The following is a 19,031-nucleotide window of genomic DNA, read 5'->3' as shown; positions in this document are numbered from 1 at the left end:
GCAAGGATAACGAAGAATCAGCTTTACATTCTCAGGTTCACCTAAATCTGAACACCAGGCTCGGGGCCTCACACTTTGTTACTCTTGATGGATCACGACACAGTCTAAACAGGGACGGCACCATCTCCCTAGTTTTCAAACATCCATTCATCCATCAAAACAGAATTATACAGATACTCTTAACTACTAATGTAAGTCTTGCTCTAAAAAAGTCCCCTCATTAATCATGATACCTTAGGAAAAGGCAATGTAGACCAAAGCTCTCTTGCATTAGCAAATCAAAAATTTTAAACAGGTTAAAACCCTAAGAGGCTAGAGAGCAATATTTCTCGGTAGTGCTTTCAGATTAAGGAAATCATTCCTCTCAACAAGTATCTTCTAAAGCACCTGATTCTGGGCCATTTGCACTTGACACACAAAAGCTCCTTCCAGGAACATATATTTAGAGAGGAAAAAATATGCACTTACAATGTAGTTCAAAGTGCAAGGTAGGCTGTGATTAACTAACAAAAAGCAAGAAAAAAAAAATGGCAGAAGGAGAATGCAATGCAAAAAAGAAAGCAGCAAGGGAGTGAGGGATGGGGCCACAGGGAGGCTCAGGAGACCTCAGGGAAGAGGCCTGAAAATGATACTGGGAAAGAACAGTGATCAGGCTAATTTGGGGAGGGCACTGAAGGTGCGAGTGTGCACCAGTGTGAGGGTGTGTACGTGTGAGAAGCTGTGAACATGAAAGCATTAGGCTCTGCAGGTGCAAAGCCCCGCTGGCTGGCACACGTCAGGTGCGCTTAGCAGTGGCAGGAGGCCCACCGGGTTGGAGCAGAGTGTCACTAGGAAAGGTCAAGCTAGGGACGATGACACAGTGCAGACTCCTGGTGAACCTCGGATGATTCAGGCAGGAAATTTCATTCTGCTTTAAAATGCAATATCACCAGAACTCTCCATCAGACCGTGGGGTGGTAAGGATAAGAATTCCATCTCTAGTTCCCTTCTCTCTTGCCTGGTACTCCTTACACCAGTGTACCTAGGTAGTGATCCTCCTACAAATCAGCACTTGATGGACAACATCAGTGCCACTGGGGTAGGGGCACAGTTATGGGTGCATCTTCAATCCTGAAAGAACACTCTCAAGGTCATTTGAAATGCCTTACTCATCTCCAGTGCCCTGATTTCCACTATGAACACTGACAGGGGGCAGAACTGGAATCACTAGACAGGAAGGAGTCCCTTTGGATGAGATCTTGAGATGGAGCAACCATATGATCTCTTTTAATCTCTAAAATATACAAGCAACTTATACTACTCAATAGCAAAAAAGCAACAATCCAATGGAAAAATGGGCAAAGGACCCAAAGAGACATTTATCCAAGGAAGATGGAGATGGCCAACAAGCACTTGAAACAATGCTCAACATCACTGATTATTAGAGAAATGCAAATCAAAACTACCATGAGATACCACCTCACACCAGTCAGAATGGCCGTCATTAATAAGTCCACAAATAACAAATGCTGGAGGCGGTGTGGAGAAAAGGGAACCCTCCTGCATTGTTGGTGGGAATGTAAGCTGGTATAACCACTATGGAGATCAGTATGGAGGTATCTTAGGAAATTATACATAGAACTACCATATGACCCAGCCATCCCACTCTTGGGCATATATCCGGACAAAACTCTACTTAAAAAAGACACATGCACCCGCATGTTCACTGCAGCACTATTCACAATAGCTAAGACATGGAATCAAGCCAAATGTCCACTGATAGATGATTGGATTCGGAAGATGTGGTATATATACACAATGGAATACTACTTGGCCATAAACAAGAATGAAATAGTGCCATTTGCAGCAACATGGATGGAACTAGAGACTCTGATCCTGAATGAAGTAAGTCAGAAAGATAAAGACAAATACCATATGATGTCACTTATATCTGGAATCTAATATATGGCACAAAGGAAACTTTCCAAAGAAAGGAAAATCATGGACTTGGAGAATAGACTTGCAGTTGCCAAGGAGGAAGGGGAGGGAGTGAGAGGGACTAGGAGCTTGGGATAAACAGATGCAGACTGTAACCTTTGGGATGGATTAGCAATGGGATCCCGCTGTGTAGCACTGGGAACTCTGTCTAGTCACTTATGATGGAACACTTAATGTGAGAAAAAGAATATATATGTGTGTGTGTGTGTGTGTGTGTGTAACTGGGTCACCATGCTGTACAGTAGAAAAAATATGTATAAATAAATGATAAAAAAATTTTTAAAAGTAAAATAAAAAAATAAAAAACAGGAAACCATAAAACAAAACAAAACAGAAGTTTTCTCTCTCTTGTCCGAATGCTTTAGGCTTTCCCACAGAGATAACCCAAGGAAAGGAAATTACTCTTTGAAAAACATCAAACCATAGTGACTTTAGGGTCTTATGTGCAGTGTAATAGTTTCTTGGTGGTCCAGTTTCAGAGGAAGTAGTCATTTTGGCATATACAAATGACAAACACAAGTCTTTTCTCCTTTTTTGGCTGCAGAAGTTCTTGGATCAGGGATCGAAGTTGAGCCACAGCAGTGACCCAAGCCACAGCAGTGATAACACCAGACCCTTAACCTGCTGCACCACCAGGGAACTCCAAACACAAGTCTTTTTGAAAAGGAGATTTGATCCTGGGACCAAACCAAGGATTAGTCAGGCTAACAAGAGAGAAAAAAGCAAACCTAGGGTTTTTTTTTTTAAGGAAAAAAAATACTACCACCTACTGAGTCCATTGCCTCTGGTTCCTATCCAAACTTGAGGACTAAATTGAAATCTTCATTTATCCAGGCTTCTTCCCACTCAGATATTATTGGTTGAGGTCATAATTTACTGGGTGATGAGTACTTGATTATATAAACATTTCTGCATTTAACAGACGCAGCCATCCTTGTAATAGATTTTATAATTACCCCAGCTATGCTGCCCCACTGATGAAGCTGCGGTACAAACGTCATTTGGAGGAAGCGAGCTGGACAGAAAAGGTCTTACCATTGCGTCTGCTTTATGCTTCATTCGCTTAGCTTCTTGCATAAAATAATCTGCACTGCGTGGCCTGCGAGGAGAGAAGGATTTGAAACGTCATTATTGTGCAAGGAAAAAAATCTTTTGAGGCTATTCTTTCCTTTTGCTCAAACTTGAAGTACAAGTTTAATACATCATGGCATCAAGGTGTTTGTTTGTTTGTTGCATTTCCAAATAACTGCCAATATGTAAAAGACCACAATTTTTCTTAAGTTAACAATTCAAAACACACTCAATGTACCCAGATAAATATATACATTTACCATGATTTTAACATGGACCCCCAAGACCTAATTTGTGAATTGGATTTTTATTGCATGGTTAAGAAAGCAAATGCACCACAAAAATAATAAAAAGATAAAATTAAAAAAGTGAAAGATCTTATTTCACAGCATATTTACATGAAACAATCCCCTTTTAATGTAAAGACGGCAAAGGTACCTCATAATAATTGTATGGATATATACGGGTGAGTATATTTATGCAGCCTTATGAAAATCAGTGTCATTTATATGCATAAGGGGTACCTAAAGTTGTATCTCTCTCTATAATTATTTCAAAGCTTTGCAGTGAAGAATGAGAAGAAGTGATGCTATGTGATTACATTCCAGGTGTAATGAAGTTAATTGTAAAATGATGTCTACCTTGTCACAATGCAAACACAGCATGAATTCTCCAGAGCTTGGACTAGCTGGCTGGTAAACATGAATACCAGACATGGGCATTATTAAAGCAACAACCCTGGCCAGCACTGGCTCTGCTGGGAGATGGCCATAATTCATCCAGAGACTCAGCTAAGTGTGTGAAGTAACCCTGGGTCACACTAAGCTACTCATCAGATAGTACCTTTAAATGCTTTGTCTGGTAGGTTTATAAAAACCTATACACATTAGGTACCACCAGCAAAAACTTTTTTTGTACTGTGGGGTCTTTACGTAATCAAGAAAGCTTGACCTATTCATGAATATCCAACATAAGCCAGGACCCCCTCAATGGGAGAAAAGATGTAGGTAGTGATATGAACCATGAACTGTTTCATCTACTCAACACACTTATTTTGAACTGCCTTCTTTCAGCTTCGAATGGTCTTTTCCCTCACTGTAACATGAGGTAGTCAGAGCATCCTTTTTATGCTAAGAGGTCAAACTGCTTGGAAAAATCACATATACCATGTCAATGACATTACCATCCAAAGCTATCACCCTCATTTGAATGGTTTCAATCAGTCAGTTGATCAATCAATAAAGCAGGATTAAAGCAAATACTTAATTTGGGGTTGCAAATCACAGGAATAAGAAAAAGACCTTGGTTTTCCATCTCTTCTTCCCCATAAAATATTGCCAGTACTGCAGGACTGGCAAATATTTAACTTTTCCAACAAAGAAATGAGGGATGTTGTTGCAGGAGATCCCTAAAGGGCATAATGGAGCTCCCTGCGTCTGGATCCTGGTCTGTTCAACATTCTTCCTGCCCCAGGCCCAACGTCTTCCATTCCTCTTGGTGGGTGAGGCCTGAGGTTTCCTTCAAAGGAAGGCCCTGCCCAGACGTTCTTCTTCCTTTTTATTTCCCCCATGTTCACACTTCTTTCACCTAAATGACTTTTCAGTTGCCTTTACTTGGTGGTTTTTTCCCTTCTTTGCCAGAGATGGATCTTTTGTGGTCAGAGCTCCTCCAGGTCTTTGCTCAAAACCCATCAACCCCCCACCATTAGCATGAGAGAACATAAATATTTAAGTTAAAGGGTGCAAAGAACAGAAAGGAAGCTACACACAAAGAATCAAAAAAACAGATGGAACCAGCTGGGACCAAGATGGTGACACTTCTGACCCCCAACAAACCCTGAGTCTGATTAGAGGTTCCTTTTGCTGCATATTAAATGACACACCCACCAGGTAAAAAGGGGGTGGCACCCCACTCCTCTGAAAAGGCCCTGCCCCTCCCCCACAGACTAATGTACATGCCTCCCTATCATGAGTCTTACCCTCCCTCCTCCTTTGGTCTTCACTCTACTTTTATTTTTGGCTGCACCCACAGTGTATGGAAGTTCCCAGGCCAAGGACTGAACCCACGCCACAACAGTGGCCCGAGCTGTTGCAGGGACAATGCAAGATCCTTAACTGGCTGCACCACAAGAGAACTCCTGTCTTTACTCTTTAAAATAAAATCTCTCTTGCAGGTGGGTGAGAAGTTGATCTGTGAACTTAGCTCTCAATTCTACAGTCTTTGGCCACTGAACACAGCCTGTGCTATGGGGATCTCACCTTTAGTTTCCAGTTTCGCTATCTGTCTGCTTGGAACCCCATCCCAACACCCACCCCATCCGGAGGCAGGGAGCCTCTACAGGATTTGTAGACTTCATCTGGTAACATTTTGAACACATACTGGCAACACCTGTCTGTTGGGTCTCTGATGCCAATTCTGGCATTTCCTATTATTTTTGTTCTTGTTTTTGCTTTTCAATGGACTTAATTTTTCTAAGCACTTTTAGGTTCAGAGCAAAATGAAGGGGAAAGTACAGAGAGTTCCCATAAACTCCCTGCCTCACACATGCATGGCCTCCCCCAACTACCAACAACCCCCACCAGGATAGCATGTTAGCTACAATCGATAAACCTAAACTGACACATCATTATTATCCACAGTTCACACTAGGGTTCACTCTGGGTGTTGCACATTCTATGGGTTTTGAAAAGTGTATAATGACATGGATCCATGGTTACTGAATCAAACAGAATAGTTCCATGCCCTAAAAATCCTCTGCAATTCTTTTTTTTGTGTGTGTGTGTGTCTTTTGGCTCAATGCCCCAAAGTAGAAAACCAGACCTACCCGCGGCCCAAACCAGATCTGACACTTGAGCTTCAGGTGGGGTTCTGGAGCCTGTTTGTTCAGGAGAGAAGTTCCGGTACCTCCATCCATGTCTCCCCCTCTGTTATCAACTGCTTCCTTGTAAACATACCTTTCTTTTCTCAAGGACCACATCCACCACCCAAGCTTAGGCTTTCAGCACTTCTCTTGGCCTCTAGTTTCACTCCCACCCACTCCATCCTGAGTTTTAACCTTTGACCCATGTTTGAAAAACATGGTTTTCCTTCCATCGCCATCTACTCACAGACCTAAAATCAATCTCCAGGGCCTATGAGATCAAATCTTGGTTGAGGTCCTAATAATCTCACCTAACCCTCTTAATCATGTCACTCACTCACCAAGCTCCTTGACCACAGCCAAGACGGTGCCCTCACTGTCTGGTTAACATGCCACTGTGTCTTAGAAGCTCTGTTCCTCCATCTGCTCCTCCATGGAACACACCCTCTCTGCTCATTCATTAAGTGCTTACGTGAGCCAGATGTTACCCATCCCTCAAATTCTTAGGGCACAAGGTCTTCTTGGTGATTTTGGTTAATGCACATCTATGTCTTTACTGATCTCAGATACCACTACTTGTTTACACTTCACTTTGGGGCATTTAATTACCTTCTGAACTGTCCTGGGCTAGAGTCAATGCATGTGTGTAACTCTGCAGCTGGGACCTTGTCACTGGAGGCCCTGTTGCAGACCTCTTTCATCTTCCCCACTCTATAGTTCCAGGTGCATGGTTCAAGATAAATGAATTCCCTCTGCCTTCGCATTTGGAGCTTAGAAGAGAGTGTGGGCTTCTGATGGGATGCAGCCTCAAAGCCAACGAGCCAGAGAACATCTCCATGGCAACCTGAAATTCTCCACATCATTATCTGTCCCACACTCCAGCAGAGGAGTTGGGTCATTTTTCTCTTGGCCTGTTTTTCGTCACTAATGGATCATCCTTTTTTTCAAATGCATTTCGTTTTCATGCAAGAATTTTCTTGGTAATAAGCCAAGGCATCTTCTACATTACCCCTGGGGTGGCAGTGGCACCAAATTCCTGCTATGGGAACCTTAATCAGTGCTATTTTTACTTGCGGCATATAAATGTACTCCTTAAACCTGATGGGGAAGCTGAGTCACAAACTCTCATGATGGTGTATGTGGATACACTAATAAGTAACTCATCTATTTTCTGACAATGTCACAGCTGCTGTAACAGTCACCTGAGATGCTGAAGCATCATACTATCAAGCGCCGTTAAGGAACACATTAGAATTCTCATCTTGGTATCTAATGGGGGCCTCATTACACCGAGTCACTAAAGTCTGCCTGATGATCGGTCGGTTCTCTCCTTTCAGGTGATTTCTAGAGACACATTTCTACGTCGGATCATTATCAAGGCCATGGGAAAATGAGAGGTCACCCAGATGGTCCAGCAGTGTGGTGGACGTGTGCTGTCACGAAGGCATCACTCCAACAGTGATCTTCAAGTCAGCAGGAAAGTAAAATTGCTGTCGCCCCAATGACAGTTACAGAATATAACACAGCAAAGGCACTACAATAAAATCGAATGATCTCATTGTTCAAACAAATTTTTTGTCAGATTGCCTTTTTTTTTTCCCCCATGTGGAAAAGCCAGAGTTTTGTTTTTCATTTTGATAATAACATTCTTCATGTGGTTTCTCATGGTGATGGTGATTTATGATGCTGTATGAACAAACCTAATAAAAAGTTTGAGTACGAGTACCTCACGGTATCTCTGGGGTTCTTCAGAAACAGGGTTTGAGTGATGGACAAGCCCAGGTTGAGCTCAGGAGTCTGGGGTGGCTAGATGCACAGTTTGTTACCTTTGAAGTGGATAAGCAGTGGGGTCCTGCTGTATAGCACAGGGAACTATGTCCAATCTTTTGGGTCAGAACATGATGGAAAAACAGCATTAAAAAAAAAAAGAATGTCTATACATGTGTGACTGGGTCACTTTGCTGCACAGCAGAAACTGAAGGAACATTGTAAATCAAGTGCACTTCAATAAAAAAAAAATTAAAAAAGATAGAGCCAAAGCTCAGCCCTGTGTATCTTTGTCATAAGAGCTCTCGGCAACAACAACAACCCGAGCGCTTGATCTTGAGAGAATCCCCCCCCAATACACGTGGCCTCAGTTTGAAGCAGCCACAGGGTCTGAGTGACCCTAATATTTCTTTGGTGTGGGAGTATTAGTGCAAGCTCGCTTTTTGTTCTCCTTCGTGGCCAAGATGGAGTTGAACGCTCTCCTGAAGAGAGGCTTGCAGGCTGCTCTCTGTAATTCCTACCTCTGTGAAATGCACCCCCCGCCCCCGGCAGAGCCAGCCTGTTTTGTGAAAACTGGCAGTGATGAGAACTCCACGCATCTGAACAAGCAGGTTCCTTGGCACAGTCGACATCAGGATACTTTTCTTAAGGAAGTTGAAATCCAAGTCAGACAACCGGCAACGGCGCACCAGATGAATTCATCATCTGATATCCTGTCAGCTTGTCATCTGAGAAGTCCCAGAGGTGTCACTGTGTCCCAAGCTTAGAGGTGTCTTCTTCACCAAGAAGAAGGCTTGAGAAGTGAAGGCGTTGTTTTTAACACACTGAGTAAGTGCAGGCTGTTGATGAGGGCACTTTCTAGCCAGGGACCTTGAATGGTGCCGTTGGCTTTATGATGGCTTCCCGAGAGAAAGGCTGTTTTTAGGCAGCAAGCATTCAAAGGCAGCTTTTGTTTCCATGCTCTTGATGTTGGCTGGGATCCCCAGTGCCTGGACCCTGGCTTCTCAGAACCACGAGCGGTCATGCATCCTGTGGCTTACAGGCCACAGGCTCCAATGGGAAACTGTTTCCCTCTTGGCCACACACAGAAAACAGCATGTGCTTTCCTGGACACGCAGGCTGCACGTGGCAGGTGTTTGTCATCTGATCATAAGCAACTCTCTATTGAAATGGGAACTCATAAATTTGATGGCTGTTCTTTCCCAGGCATGATTTATTTTTTTGCTTTTTAGGGCCACATCTGTGGCACATGGAAGTTCCCAGGCTAGGGGTTGAATCGGAGCTGCAGCTACTGGCCTACACCACAGCCACAACATGGGATTGGGGCTGCATCTGTGACTTAAGCTGCAGCTCACAGTAACACCAGATCCTTAACCCACTGAGTGAGGCCAGGGATTGAACCTGCGTCCTCATGGATATAAGTCGGGTTCATAACCCACTAAGCCACAATGGGAACTCCCTCTGGGTGTGACTTTTATGATAAAATAATTTTACAAAGTCCTTAACATGATCAGGGAGCTGAAATTTCAATCAGGGAGATCTGAAAAGCCTTGTGCTTCACTTCTGCCCTCCCCCACAATCCCCAGCCAAGTCCTTTTATTTTTCTGTCTTTCTCTCTGTTTTGGTTAGAATAAAATAAAAACCTGGCTGAGAGGAATTTCATAATGGAAAAAATTCCATAGGAAGAACAGAAGAAAGACACATGAATGGGGTACCAGGAAAGTGGGGTCCAGCTCTGAAGAGGCTGGGAAGGGTAGAGGAACAGTGGCCTTGGCAAGCTCGCCGAGGGAGTGCCGTGCCTTGATGTAGTATCACCTGCTTCAGGATTTCAATTGGTGTCCTCTGGGGAAGTCATCTGACCTTTTACATCCAGGAATCTTTCATCCTCGATAAAATTAAAACCCTTTTAGCTATGAGACTGCCAAGCATAATTACACTACAAATGCCAACTCCCTCTTCCTGCCCCGCTAGCCACATCTCACCGGCTGTGGCTTCAGAACTGTGTGGCTAGAGAGCCTTTTCCCCACGATGGGAGGTATAAGTAGTTGGGCTTCTGTTACTGGTGCCACAGGGACAGATGGGACGTTCGGTGGTTTGGCTGAATGTGATGATCGTGACTGACTCTTCCTGGTGAAATATGGGCAAGAGACAGCACATCCTTCTGTAAGCAGCAGGCAGTGCTGGCACCCGGGGTTCTCTGGCTCCCCAGTACAGCAATATGGCAGGTGGAAAGGGAGGCCAAGCTTTTCACCACTCAGCTCTGCTCAGCCTTCTGTACTGGGGCCTTCACAACACAGGTATTCCCTGGATTTTCCCCCCGGGCCAAGAACTCCCCCATCACTAATTATGACTCCACGTAATTTACAGCTCATTGCTTCGCACTCATAAGATCAGTTTCTAGGCTTTGAGTGAATCAAGTGCTGTCACTCCTGGACATGAATTCCTACAGATTTTTTTTTTTAAACGAAAGTTTGGTAATCACATCAGTGTCACCTTAAAACCAGGGCTGTCACGCAGTGAATGTGGTGCATGGCTAAATGTCAGGGAGGAGGCGCAGTCTCGCTGCCTCCCCTCTGAGCCTGCAGAACAGGCTGACCTGGATCACATCTTTATAAAGTCAGTGTTATTCTAATCCGTTCCATCTGCATCCTGAAGGCACAAATGGGTGTCTGTTGAATTGGTAAGTGACATAGAAAGAGAGGCTAGAAGCCCATGCGTTTAAATTTACTTGCATGAAGTAGATGCCTTACATTCCTGGAAAAAAGAAAGAAAGGGAAAAAAAAAAAAGCAGACATCACCCCCTGGGAATGTTATTCAAACTCAGCTGGGTTCTCCAAAACTTGTTATCTGACTGCCCAATGGATTCAGCTGTTGTCTGAATTGAATGTTTATTCAACCATTAATGAGTATTTATAATACACAAGAATGAATTGATTTTTTTAAAAAAAGCTACATGATGCGGTTTGAAAAATTAAATGACAGTGTGGCATCTGTTACTTTTCGGAGCCCAAGAACTGGATTTCCATCAACTCTATAAAGGATTCCAGTGCAAATTCTCTAGTTTTTTCTTTTCCTCTGGTGGCTTCTCTTTAGTCATTTCACTGCCTCTTGACACGGCCAGTGAGGAGAAGTCAAGGGCAGTGGCTGAAGCCAGGTCGTGGTTCTCCAGGCTGCCCATGGGGAAGCTGGTACACAGTGGAGATGGAGCCGGAGGAGGCTGGAGTTTGTGGTCCCAGGGAACGTTTCCAGAGAGGCCACCCCTGTGCCTCTGCCTTCCCGGAATTAAAAACTGAGAATTCATTAGTCACAATTAATTAATTAGCTCCTCCCACTGTATCTGGTGCTTAGTAAATGCTCAGCGCCCACCAACTGCACCTGGGAGATTCTTTACACAACTTTAGGTGACTTCCTAGCCCAGGAATCTCTTAAGGGACACTTATTTTTATTGTTCCAAGGAAGAGACAATGCCTGTTTTTGCTTTTTGAGCTTGAAGAATCTTCCCACCACTTTCTCAGTTCAGTGGTTGAGTGGCTTTTTTTTTTGTTGTTGTTGTTGTTTGTTTTTTTTGTCTTTTTGCCTTTTCTAGGGCCGCTCTCGCAGCATATGGAGATTCCCAGGCTAGGGGTCTAGTCGGAGCTGTAGCCACTGGCCTACGCCAGAGCCACAGCAACTCCGGATCCGAGCCGCGTCTGCAACCTACACTGCAGCTCACGGCAATGCCGGATCCTCGACCCACTGAGCAAGGCCAGGGATTGAACCCTCAACCTCATGGTTCCTAGTCGGATTCGTTAACCACTGCACCACGACGGGAACTCCTGAGTGGCTTTTCACTTTTCCTGTTTCTTTTACGGTTATGGATTTCAAATCAATGGGGACACGTGGCAACTGGAACATGACGTCTATCTTTCCACATGATGGATGTGTCAGAGTGCTTTTTTATTCTATTTTATCTATATCCCTAAAAGAAGAAGTAGTGTCACTGTAGCTGTCAGCCAGAAAAATTATACGTAGTGCTAATGGGAAGAACAAATGATAACAGGCTTTTGGTTGATACAGATAGTGACACAATTACATCAGCCACAGTCCCTGCAGATTAAGAAACATTTCCCCTTGTAAATGGTCCAAGGAAGTGCAGGTCCAAGTTGCTGTTGCTGTTTCAGACTTGGCTTTCAGGTCCATACACTGGAAAATTCCTTAGATTTTCATGTCCCATGCCTGTGTGTGTTTAAATATCATGCCCTTAATATACTTGAGATTGAGTCCCTCAGTGTTGAATACACATGTGCTTGATCATGTTTTTAGATTGACGACTTCTTCCTCTTTATTTTTTTTGTGGTTCCCTAAGTCCAGATCTTTCATAATATCCACAAGCTTCTTGAGATGAACAAGGGAGGTTTGGGAAGTGGTAAAAGTGATGGGGGCTTTGAACTATTTCTAGAGCAATTTCTTTTCTCAGAAAGACCTGATTTGTAAGACAAGTATAGTTGCTCTTTAAAAATGTTTCAGAAGACGTCATTATTATTACTACTACTATTATTTTTTGCAACTAATTCTTTTTTTTTTTTTTTTTTTAAAGGGCTGCACCTATAGCATTTGGAAGCTGTCAGGCTAGGGAACCACAGTCATGCCAGATCCAAGCTTCATCTGAGACCTACGCTGCAGCTTGCAGCAATGCCCGATCTTTAATCCACTGAGTGAGGCCAAGGATCCAGCTGGCATCCTCACAGACACCATGTCAGGTGCTTAACCCACTGAGCCACAACAGGAATTCCTTGCATTTCTCTTCTTAGAAAGAACTGATTTGTAAGACAAAGTATAAATGCTTTCAAAAAATGTTTTGGGTGAATTTTACTATTATTACATTTTTTTTGCAAGTAATTCTCTTTTTTATATATCCATTGAGGTACAGTTATTCTTAATTCCTCAAAGAATTTGCTGACCCCCCCATATAACTACTTTATCTTCAATTTGCTTCTTTAGATTAAGGAGAGCATCTTGAATTAAGATAAAAATCAAAAGATTCCTATATCTTCCGACGGCAAATTCTGGCATTCTCATGAGGCATAATTCTAATCTCCTGTATTAAGAAATGATTAGGAGTTCCTGTCGTGGCTCAGCGGTTAGCAAACCCGACTAGTATCCATGAGGATGCGGGTTTGATCCCTGGCCTTGCTCAGTGGGTTGGGGATCCGGTGTTGCTGTGGCTGTGGTGTAGGCTGCAGACACGGCTTAAATCCTGCATAGCTGTGGCTGTGGGGTAGGCCGGCAGCTACAGCTCCAATTCGACCCCTAGCCTGGGAACCTCCACATGCTGTGTGGGTGTGGCCCTAAAAAGACAAAGAAGAAAAAAGAAAGAAAGAAAGAAAAGAAATGGTTAGAGCTCACTTGAACAATTTACACTATTGAACTTTAATTGTATATGGAGTTGACTGACTGTACACCCATTATGCCCCTCACCTGGGGCATTAATTATTGCCTCCCTTGCCGCTCAGGGCAGTGGGGGATGAGGGGCAGGGGTCTGGCGAGGGGAGGGGAAGAGTGCAGCGGCAGCCACAGGAAGAGGAGAAAAACACACGTCTTCCTGGGCCACCTTTATGCTTGTATACATCCAACCAACTTGGCACGTGGTCAATAAATAAGCCAAACATGTGACTGTGCCTTTCAGCCCCCAAAGTCTATGCCCTAATTAGCTTGATGGAATTCAAGCAGGGCTTGAGGATGGCAACGCAGCACTCTCGTTTCTCAGAGGTGAATCAGCAGATCTTGTCTATCCTGCGAAGGGTGCTGGGATTTAGAGGAGAGGATGAGAGGAAGAGGAGGGTGGAAGAGTCCTTACCACCTCCCGAGCTGTCCATGCTCCAGATGATCCCCTTGGGGAGAGAAGACCTTGCTGGATCTCAGGAGAGCCCCAGGAGACGCAGGTCCTGACTAGCACTTCTTCTGATCAGGAGGCTGGGACCCAGAGACATTTAGCACCATTTTATTTTCTGACTTTGGGCGGGACTCAAGGCTTATCGTTGGTCCCCTCAGCTGGACTAGGAGCAGAGGGCAGGGGCTCTCACGGTTGCCCAGGCTGCACCCTGGGATTTAAGGCAGTGTCTGATGCAGACCTTCACACTCGGTGAACAACTGAAGTTGAAAATGGGATTCAAGCAAACTCTTGAAACCTTATCTTCTGCCTTCCAGGATTATCCTTGACACATATTTTTTCTCCCCTAAGAGCCTAAATAATTTTCAGTATCATTTTATCATTTGTCACATTCAGCATCTCCAGAGCATTCCAGGAATTCTTCTTGCCTTGTTTCTCCTCCTCTTAAACTGAGGCTTAGAAAGAAACTAACACTTGGCTTTCAGTGCTAGGATGGAGAGATGGACAAAAGGATATATTTTTTCCTGTATGAGGGTTGTTTATACTGTGATAAAGACTGCAGCAATTGAGAGGGGGAAAAAAGCTTTCAGGAGTGAATCACTATTTTTCTTTGCCTGCTATAATTTACAGAAACAAAAATCCTGCTCCTTTTGGAAGCATACCACCCGCAATACAGGTGCTTAGACGTCTAAGACTCATGAATGCCATTTTGTCTTAGTTTTCCAACGTGCTGGATGCAACTCTGTTAACACTGGCTGTTCAAAAGTCCCCCAGGACTCAGGGGTGAAGCTTCAATTCCCTTCGAGAGGGTGATGGTTGACTGATCAGGTCATGTGTCAGAAATAGCCACACCGAATTAAGACGTACATCGACTACCTTCCTGTAGAATCCAATTAACCTGGCCCTCCCCATCTCAACAGAGTCCACACTTACATATCATCGAAGATGAGCTTCTGCCTTTTGCAGTCCCTGTGGCCATTGGAGCCCGGAGACCACGGCTCTGTCTGCGGGCGTGACTTATGGAGAACGCTTTCGGAGTTGCCGTGAGCTGCTTTCTAAACAAGAAACACACACAGCTGTCTTTGAGTTACTGGCCACCTTGCTGGAGGAGCAACCAGGTAAACCTCTGGGCTCTAGGTTAGAGCTGATGGTACTTTAGGTTTCAATAAAGGAAAAAAAAAAATACATGCTTTTCAGATCTCAAGCTGAGGGGTCTGACTTGCGTTGTCAAGTGTCATTCCCACGATAACATCAAAAGGGTCCTAGCGTGCCTGCTCTTGCAGACCCAGAACTTGAGGCTTGGGAAGGTGAAGCAGCTGGCCCAAGCTCAGATGGCTAATGTGGGTGGAGGCCTGGGGCCCAGAGCTTCCACTCCTCCCAGGGGCTAGGGTGGTAGCTCCCCCACGTGACTCTACATCAGAATCACCATCACACACAGCCAGTGGAGCCCCGCTGCCAGCATCCTAGAGTCAGTAGTCTGGGGAGTGGGCTGAGAGCATGCATTCCCAACTAGTTCCCGCTGATGCTGGTCCAGGACCCCTGAGCTCTACTCATCCTTCTCCAGAGAGAGATCATTCAGGTTACCAGCTGACTGGCTCTCATCAGCTGTCTGGGATGAATAAGAAGAGCCAATGGGAATTCCTAGAAATTACTGTAAATGTGTTTTTCAAAAGGAACACTTGTTTTTGTTTGTTTTTTGTCTGTGCTTAGGGCATGTGGAGGTTCCTGGGCCAGGAATCAAACCTGTGCCACAGCAGCGACCTGAGGCACTGCAGTGATGAAGTCAGCTCCTTAACCTGCTGTGCCACAAGGGAACTCCAAAAAAGAACACTATTGATTTGGGGAACATTTTTTAAATCCTATTTCCTGGAGATACAGAGGCTGAGAGAGAACCTACTGGTGCTGAACATGTGGACAGAGAGAGCCTGACTGATTCCTCTGAAGTAATTAAAATGGGCGTTCCCATTTTAATTTTAGGAGTTCCCTTGTGGCACAGTGGGTTAAGGATCTAGCATTGTCTCTGCTGTGGCTCTGGTTAGAGCTGTTCCTGGCTGGGAACTTCTACATGCCTATATATAGAGTGTATACCAATGTTTCTTTAAATGTGGACCAATTTTATAGGTAGATCAAGTCTCTTAATTATGAGAACCTCTAGCATTCTGGATGTTTCCTTTTTGGCACCCAGGGTAGTAAATTATGAATGTACATGAGCCCTGGTGTAAGTTACTCTCCCCAGCTAGACTGTAGGCCTCCTGCAGGCAGCGACTGAATTTGTTACATCAATGCATCTCTGCTGCTTAGCACAGTGCCTGGCACAGTAGGTACTTCCTTGATAAACACATGTTCAGTGAAAGAATGCCTGAATAAAGTCTAATTGGTTTGGTAGACCAGAGCACATCATAGTTGCTTTGCCATATAAGGATTCTAGAGGCAAAGAAAAGTTGTGCTTGTTTTAACATCTGAATTGTTAGCTTTTTATTTCAGGTTGTTCTCATATGGTCTTCTCAGATTCTTGTGTCCTAGAATTAAAGATCATTGCTCCCAAAGGAGGGTGCAAAAGGGGGTTAATTTCCTGGTGTACAATAAGATTTAGGCTATTGCTGGACCTTCTACCAACTTTTTTGCCTCTTTAATTCATGGAAGTAACGCTTTCCCTCATTTTCTTTGCAGAGTCCTATTCCCATGTTGCATCTCTCCCTGCCTCACAAAGCCTTACTGCTTTTTTCTTTTTTTCCTTTTTTGGCCACACCGGTGAGACATGAACGTTCCCAGACCAGGGACTGAACCCACACCACTGCCGTAACCAGAGCCACAGCAGTGACAATGCCAGATCTTTAACCCACTGAACCACATGAGAACTCAAAAGCCTTGCTAGTTTTGATAGGCACAGTGACCTATCAAAGAGGGCACCATGGAGAGAGGCTGGAATTAAATAAGGTACCCGGGGGATGTATGGTACAGGACTACCAGCTTTAGACCGAGGGTGGTAGTAAAGAGGAAAAAGATGTAGTGTTAGTTGCACAGGTGTCCACAGGGGTTGGTTTCTTTAGACCTACTGTCTCATTTACATCTCGTCACCATCATTTTGCACATAATATAGGCTTAACAGATTAAGCAACTGGCCCAAAGTCACAGGGTGACTAAGCTGTGAGGCCAGAAGTGGACCCAAGGCAGGGTGTTGGAACCACGCTGGACAAAGTAACTGGAAACTCCCACACTGGCTGCTACCCTGGTCACTAGGGCAGAGGGCAAGCCCAGCAACTTTGGCCTGTGGTTTCAATTCCAGATTTAAGTCTGCCCTGGGGCAAGGAATCTTTTCAAATATAAAGGCTGGTGGGGGAATTGCCACTGTGGTCCAGCTGGTTACAAACCCGACTAGCATTCATGAGGATGTGGGTTCGATCCCTAGCCTTGCTCAGTGGGTTAATGATCCCCTGTTGCTGTGAGCTGTGGCATAGGTCACAGACACGGCTTGGATCCCCCATTGCTGTGGCTGTGGTGTAGGCTGGCCACCTATGCCTAGCCTAGGAACCTCCATAGGCTGCAGATGCGCTCTAAAAAGCAACAAACAAACCCAAAACTCCCAACATCCTTTTCCTGGAGTATTATTTTGGGGCTATTTCTTTTCAGAAGGGGAAATGAAGTCCTCCAAAGAGGGTTCCTAGGCAGATGAGGCTTACGACAGCCCCTCCCTGCCTCCTTCTGCAGCTGTATGCGTGAGAGGCACAGGGCAGTGCCCCTGTGGGCTCTTCCCAGTGGAGCATTTAGGGCTCCTTGGTGGTCCTCAGCCTGTGTTTAGACTGTGCTGGGCCAGAGACAGAGGAGAGGGCTGTGCTCAGTTTCACCCTTGTTTTAACTGGGGTAGGAGCGAGGCAGCGTACCGGGAGGTCTCCGGCGTGGGTCTGCAGCTGGCTCTCGGCCTTATGCTTTTTGTTGGAGGAGTTGGAAGGGAACAAACCACTGCTGTTGGATCTGCTGGAGGAAGTGAAGTCCTCGCCTGGGTATTTGTGTTTCGCAGCATCGGAGAGGGGTGAGATGGGTGACCGGAGCATTTTTTCATTTTTATTTATTGGTATTGCCAAGCTGAAAAAGGAAACCACAGAAGCAGAACGTCACACAGTCAGCACGGGGAGAGGCAAGTGTTTTATATATGACCCAAACCTCCCATTTAAAACCTGCTGGTGGGAAGACGTTTATTGGGCATTATTATGTCAGGAAACAATTTAACGGCCTGAGGACCGTCACAAGAAAATTTTGTTCATGGTTTCTTTACTTGCCCTATCAGAATGAGTACTAATTCCGGAGCTCAATGACGAGGAAGAGCAATACTTTCATGTTCCAAGTTCTGCATTCAAGGATCTCAAAATACACAACAAACAACTTAACTGTTTTCCTGACACATGCAAACAGCAGGTAATGGGAAACACTTAGATGATACAGGAGAGCACCACTTCCAAAAGGACTTTTGAGGACACCTGAGCTTGTACTAATGATTACATGGACAATAAGAGAGTCACAGAATAACTTCCAAATCACAGAATAATTGCCAACTTTCAATTTCGAGGTTACCAGGCATGGATCAGAACAAAGAACAAAGAACAGAATGTGGTGTCATTGGACATAACATTTTCTGATTCCTAGCCCCTTGTTCCACCTTCAAAATGACTGTCTAGGCCTGAATGTAAACCCACACCACTCCCCCACTCCCTACAACCAATTAACCATCAGAGAAAGAAGTCACTTCCATTCAAGTCTTCGAAATGTGTTATTATGTTGACATGGTTCTCTCCGCTACTTCACTTTGAAAAAAAAATTTGGAGGAAGACACATTAGCCTGAAATAAACTCAATCATGGCTAATTCAGGAAAGCCGCGTCTGCAACCTATGTCACAGCCTGCAGCAATGCCAGATTCTTAACCCACTGAGAGAGGGCAGGGATCGAACCTGCATCCTCACAGAGACAACGTCGGGTCCTTAACCCACTGGGCCACAATGGGAACTCCAGTTATGACTTCTTAATTGCATGTGTTGGCTATCACTGCAAACAAGCCAGGAAAGTCACTTCCAAAAGCAATTTCCTTAACTGGTGGTCACAGTGTAGAAATTATAAACACAGAACAAATGAGAAGCCAAAGTTCCTAATGTTATGCAAATAGGGAAAGAGAATTTCTGTTGACAGTTCTCTAGTTCAAAAAGTACTGTGCATCTAACAACTCAGAAATGAGAGGATGTGTTCTGGAAAACTACCTTGGGTGAGTCAAAAGTGGCTCATCCGGTGAGAATGAAGACACAGATGTTGAGTCTGGTCTGAATACAATTGTTTCTTGACACGTGAATGAAAAAGTCCTATTTCTGGAGTTCCTGTTGTGGTTTAGTGGGTTAAGAACCTGACACAGTGTCCATGAGGATGTGGGTTTGATCCCTGGTCTTGCTCAGTGGGTTAAGGATCCAGCATTGCCTCAAGCTGCAGTGTAGGTTGCAGATGTA

The 19,031-nt window shown here is 44.5% G+C and overlaps 1 protein-coding gene across 15 annotated transcripts in view; it reads right to left on the bottom strand.

Moving 5' to 3' along the window:
• AFF3 (AF4/FMR2 family member 3) overlaps positions 1-19,031 on the bottom strand; it is a 594,726-nt gene that overhangs the window by 19,440 nt on the left and 556,255 nt on the right. For all 15 annotated transcript variants that reach the window (XM_021088183.1, XM_021088185.1, XM_021088184.1 and 12 more), the window contains 3 exons: positions 17,426-17,627; positions 14,478-14,599; positions 3,013-3,076 (listed from right to left, as the gene is read on the bottom strand). In XM_021088183.1, the coding sequence (XP_020943842.1) occupies positions 3,013-3,076; positions 14,478-14,599; positions 17,426-17,627 (388 nt within the window). The remainder of the gene's footprint in view (positions 1-3,012; positions 3,077-14,477; positions 14,600-17,425; positions 17,628-19,031) is intronic.

This window comes from Sus scrofa, chromosome 3, assembly GCF_000003025.6.
Source record: "Sus scrofa isolate TJ Tabasco breed Duroc chromosome 3, Sscrofa11.1, whole genome shotgun sequence".
Taxonomy (NCBI): domain Eukaryota; kingdom Metazoa; phylum Chordata; class Mammalia; order Artiodactyla; family Suidae; genus Sus; species Sus scrofa.
Note: the sequence above shows the minus strand (reverse complement) of the source record. Positions and strands in the feature narration are given on the sequence as shown.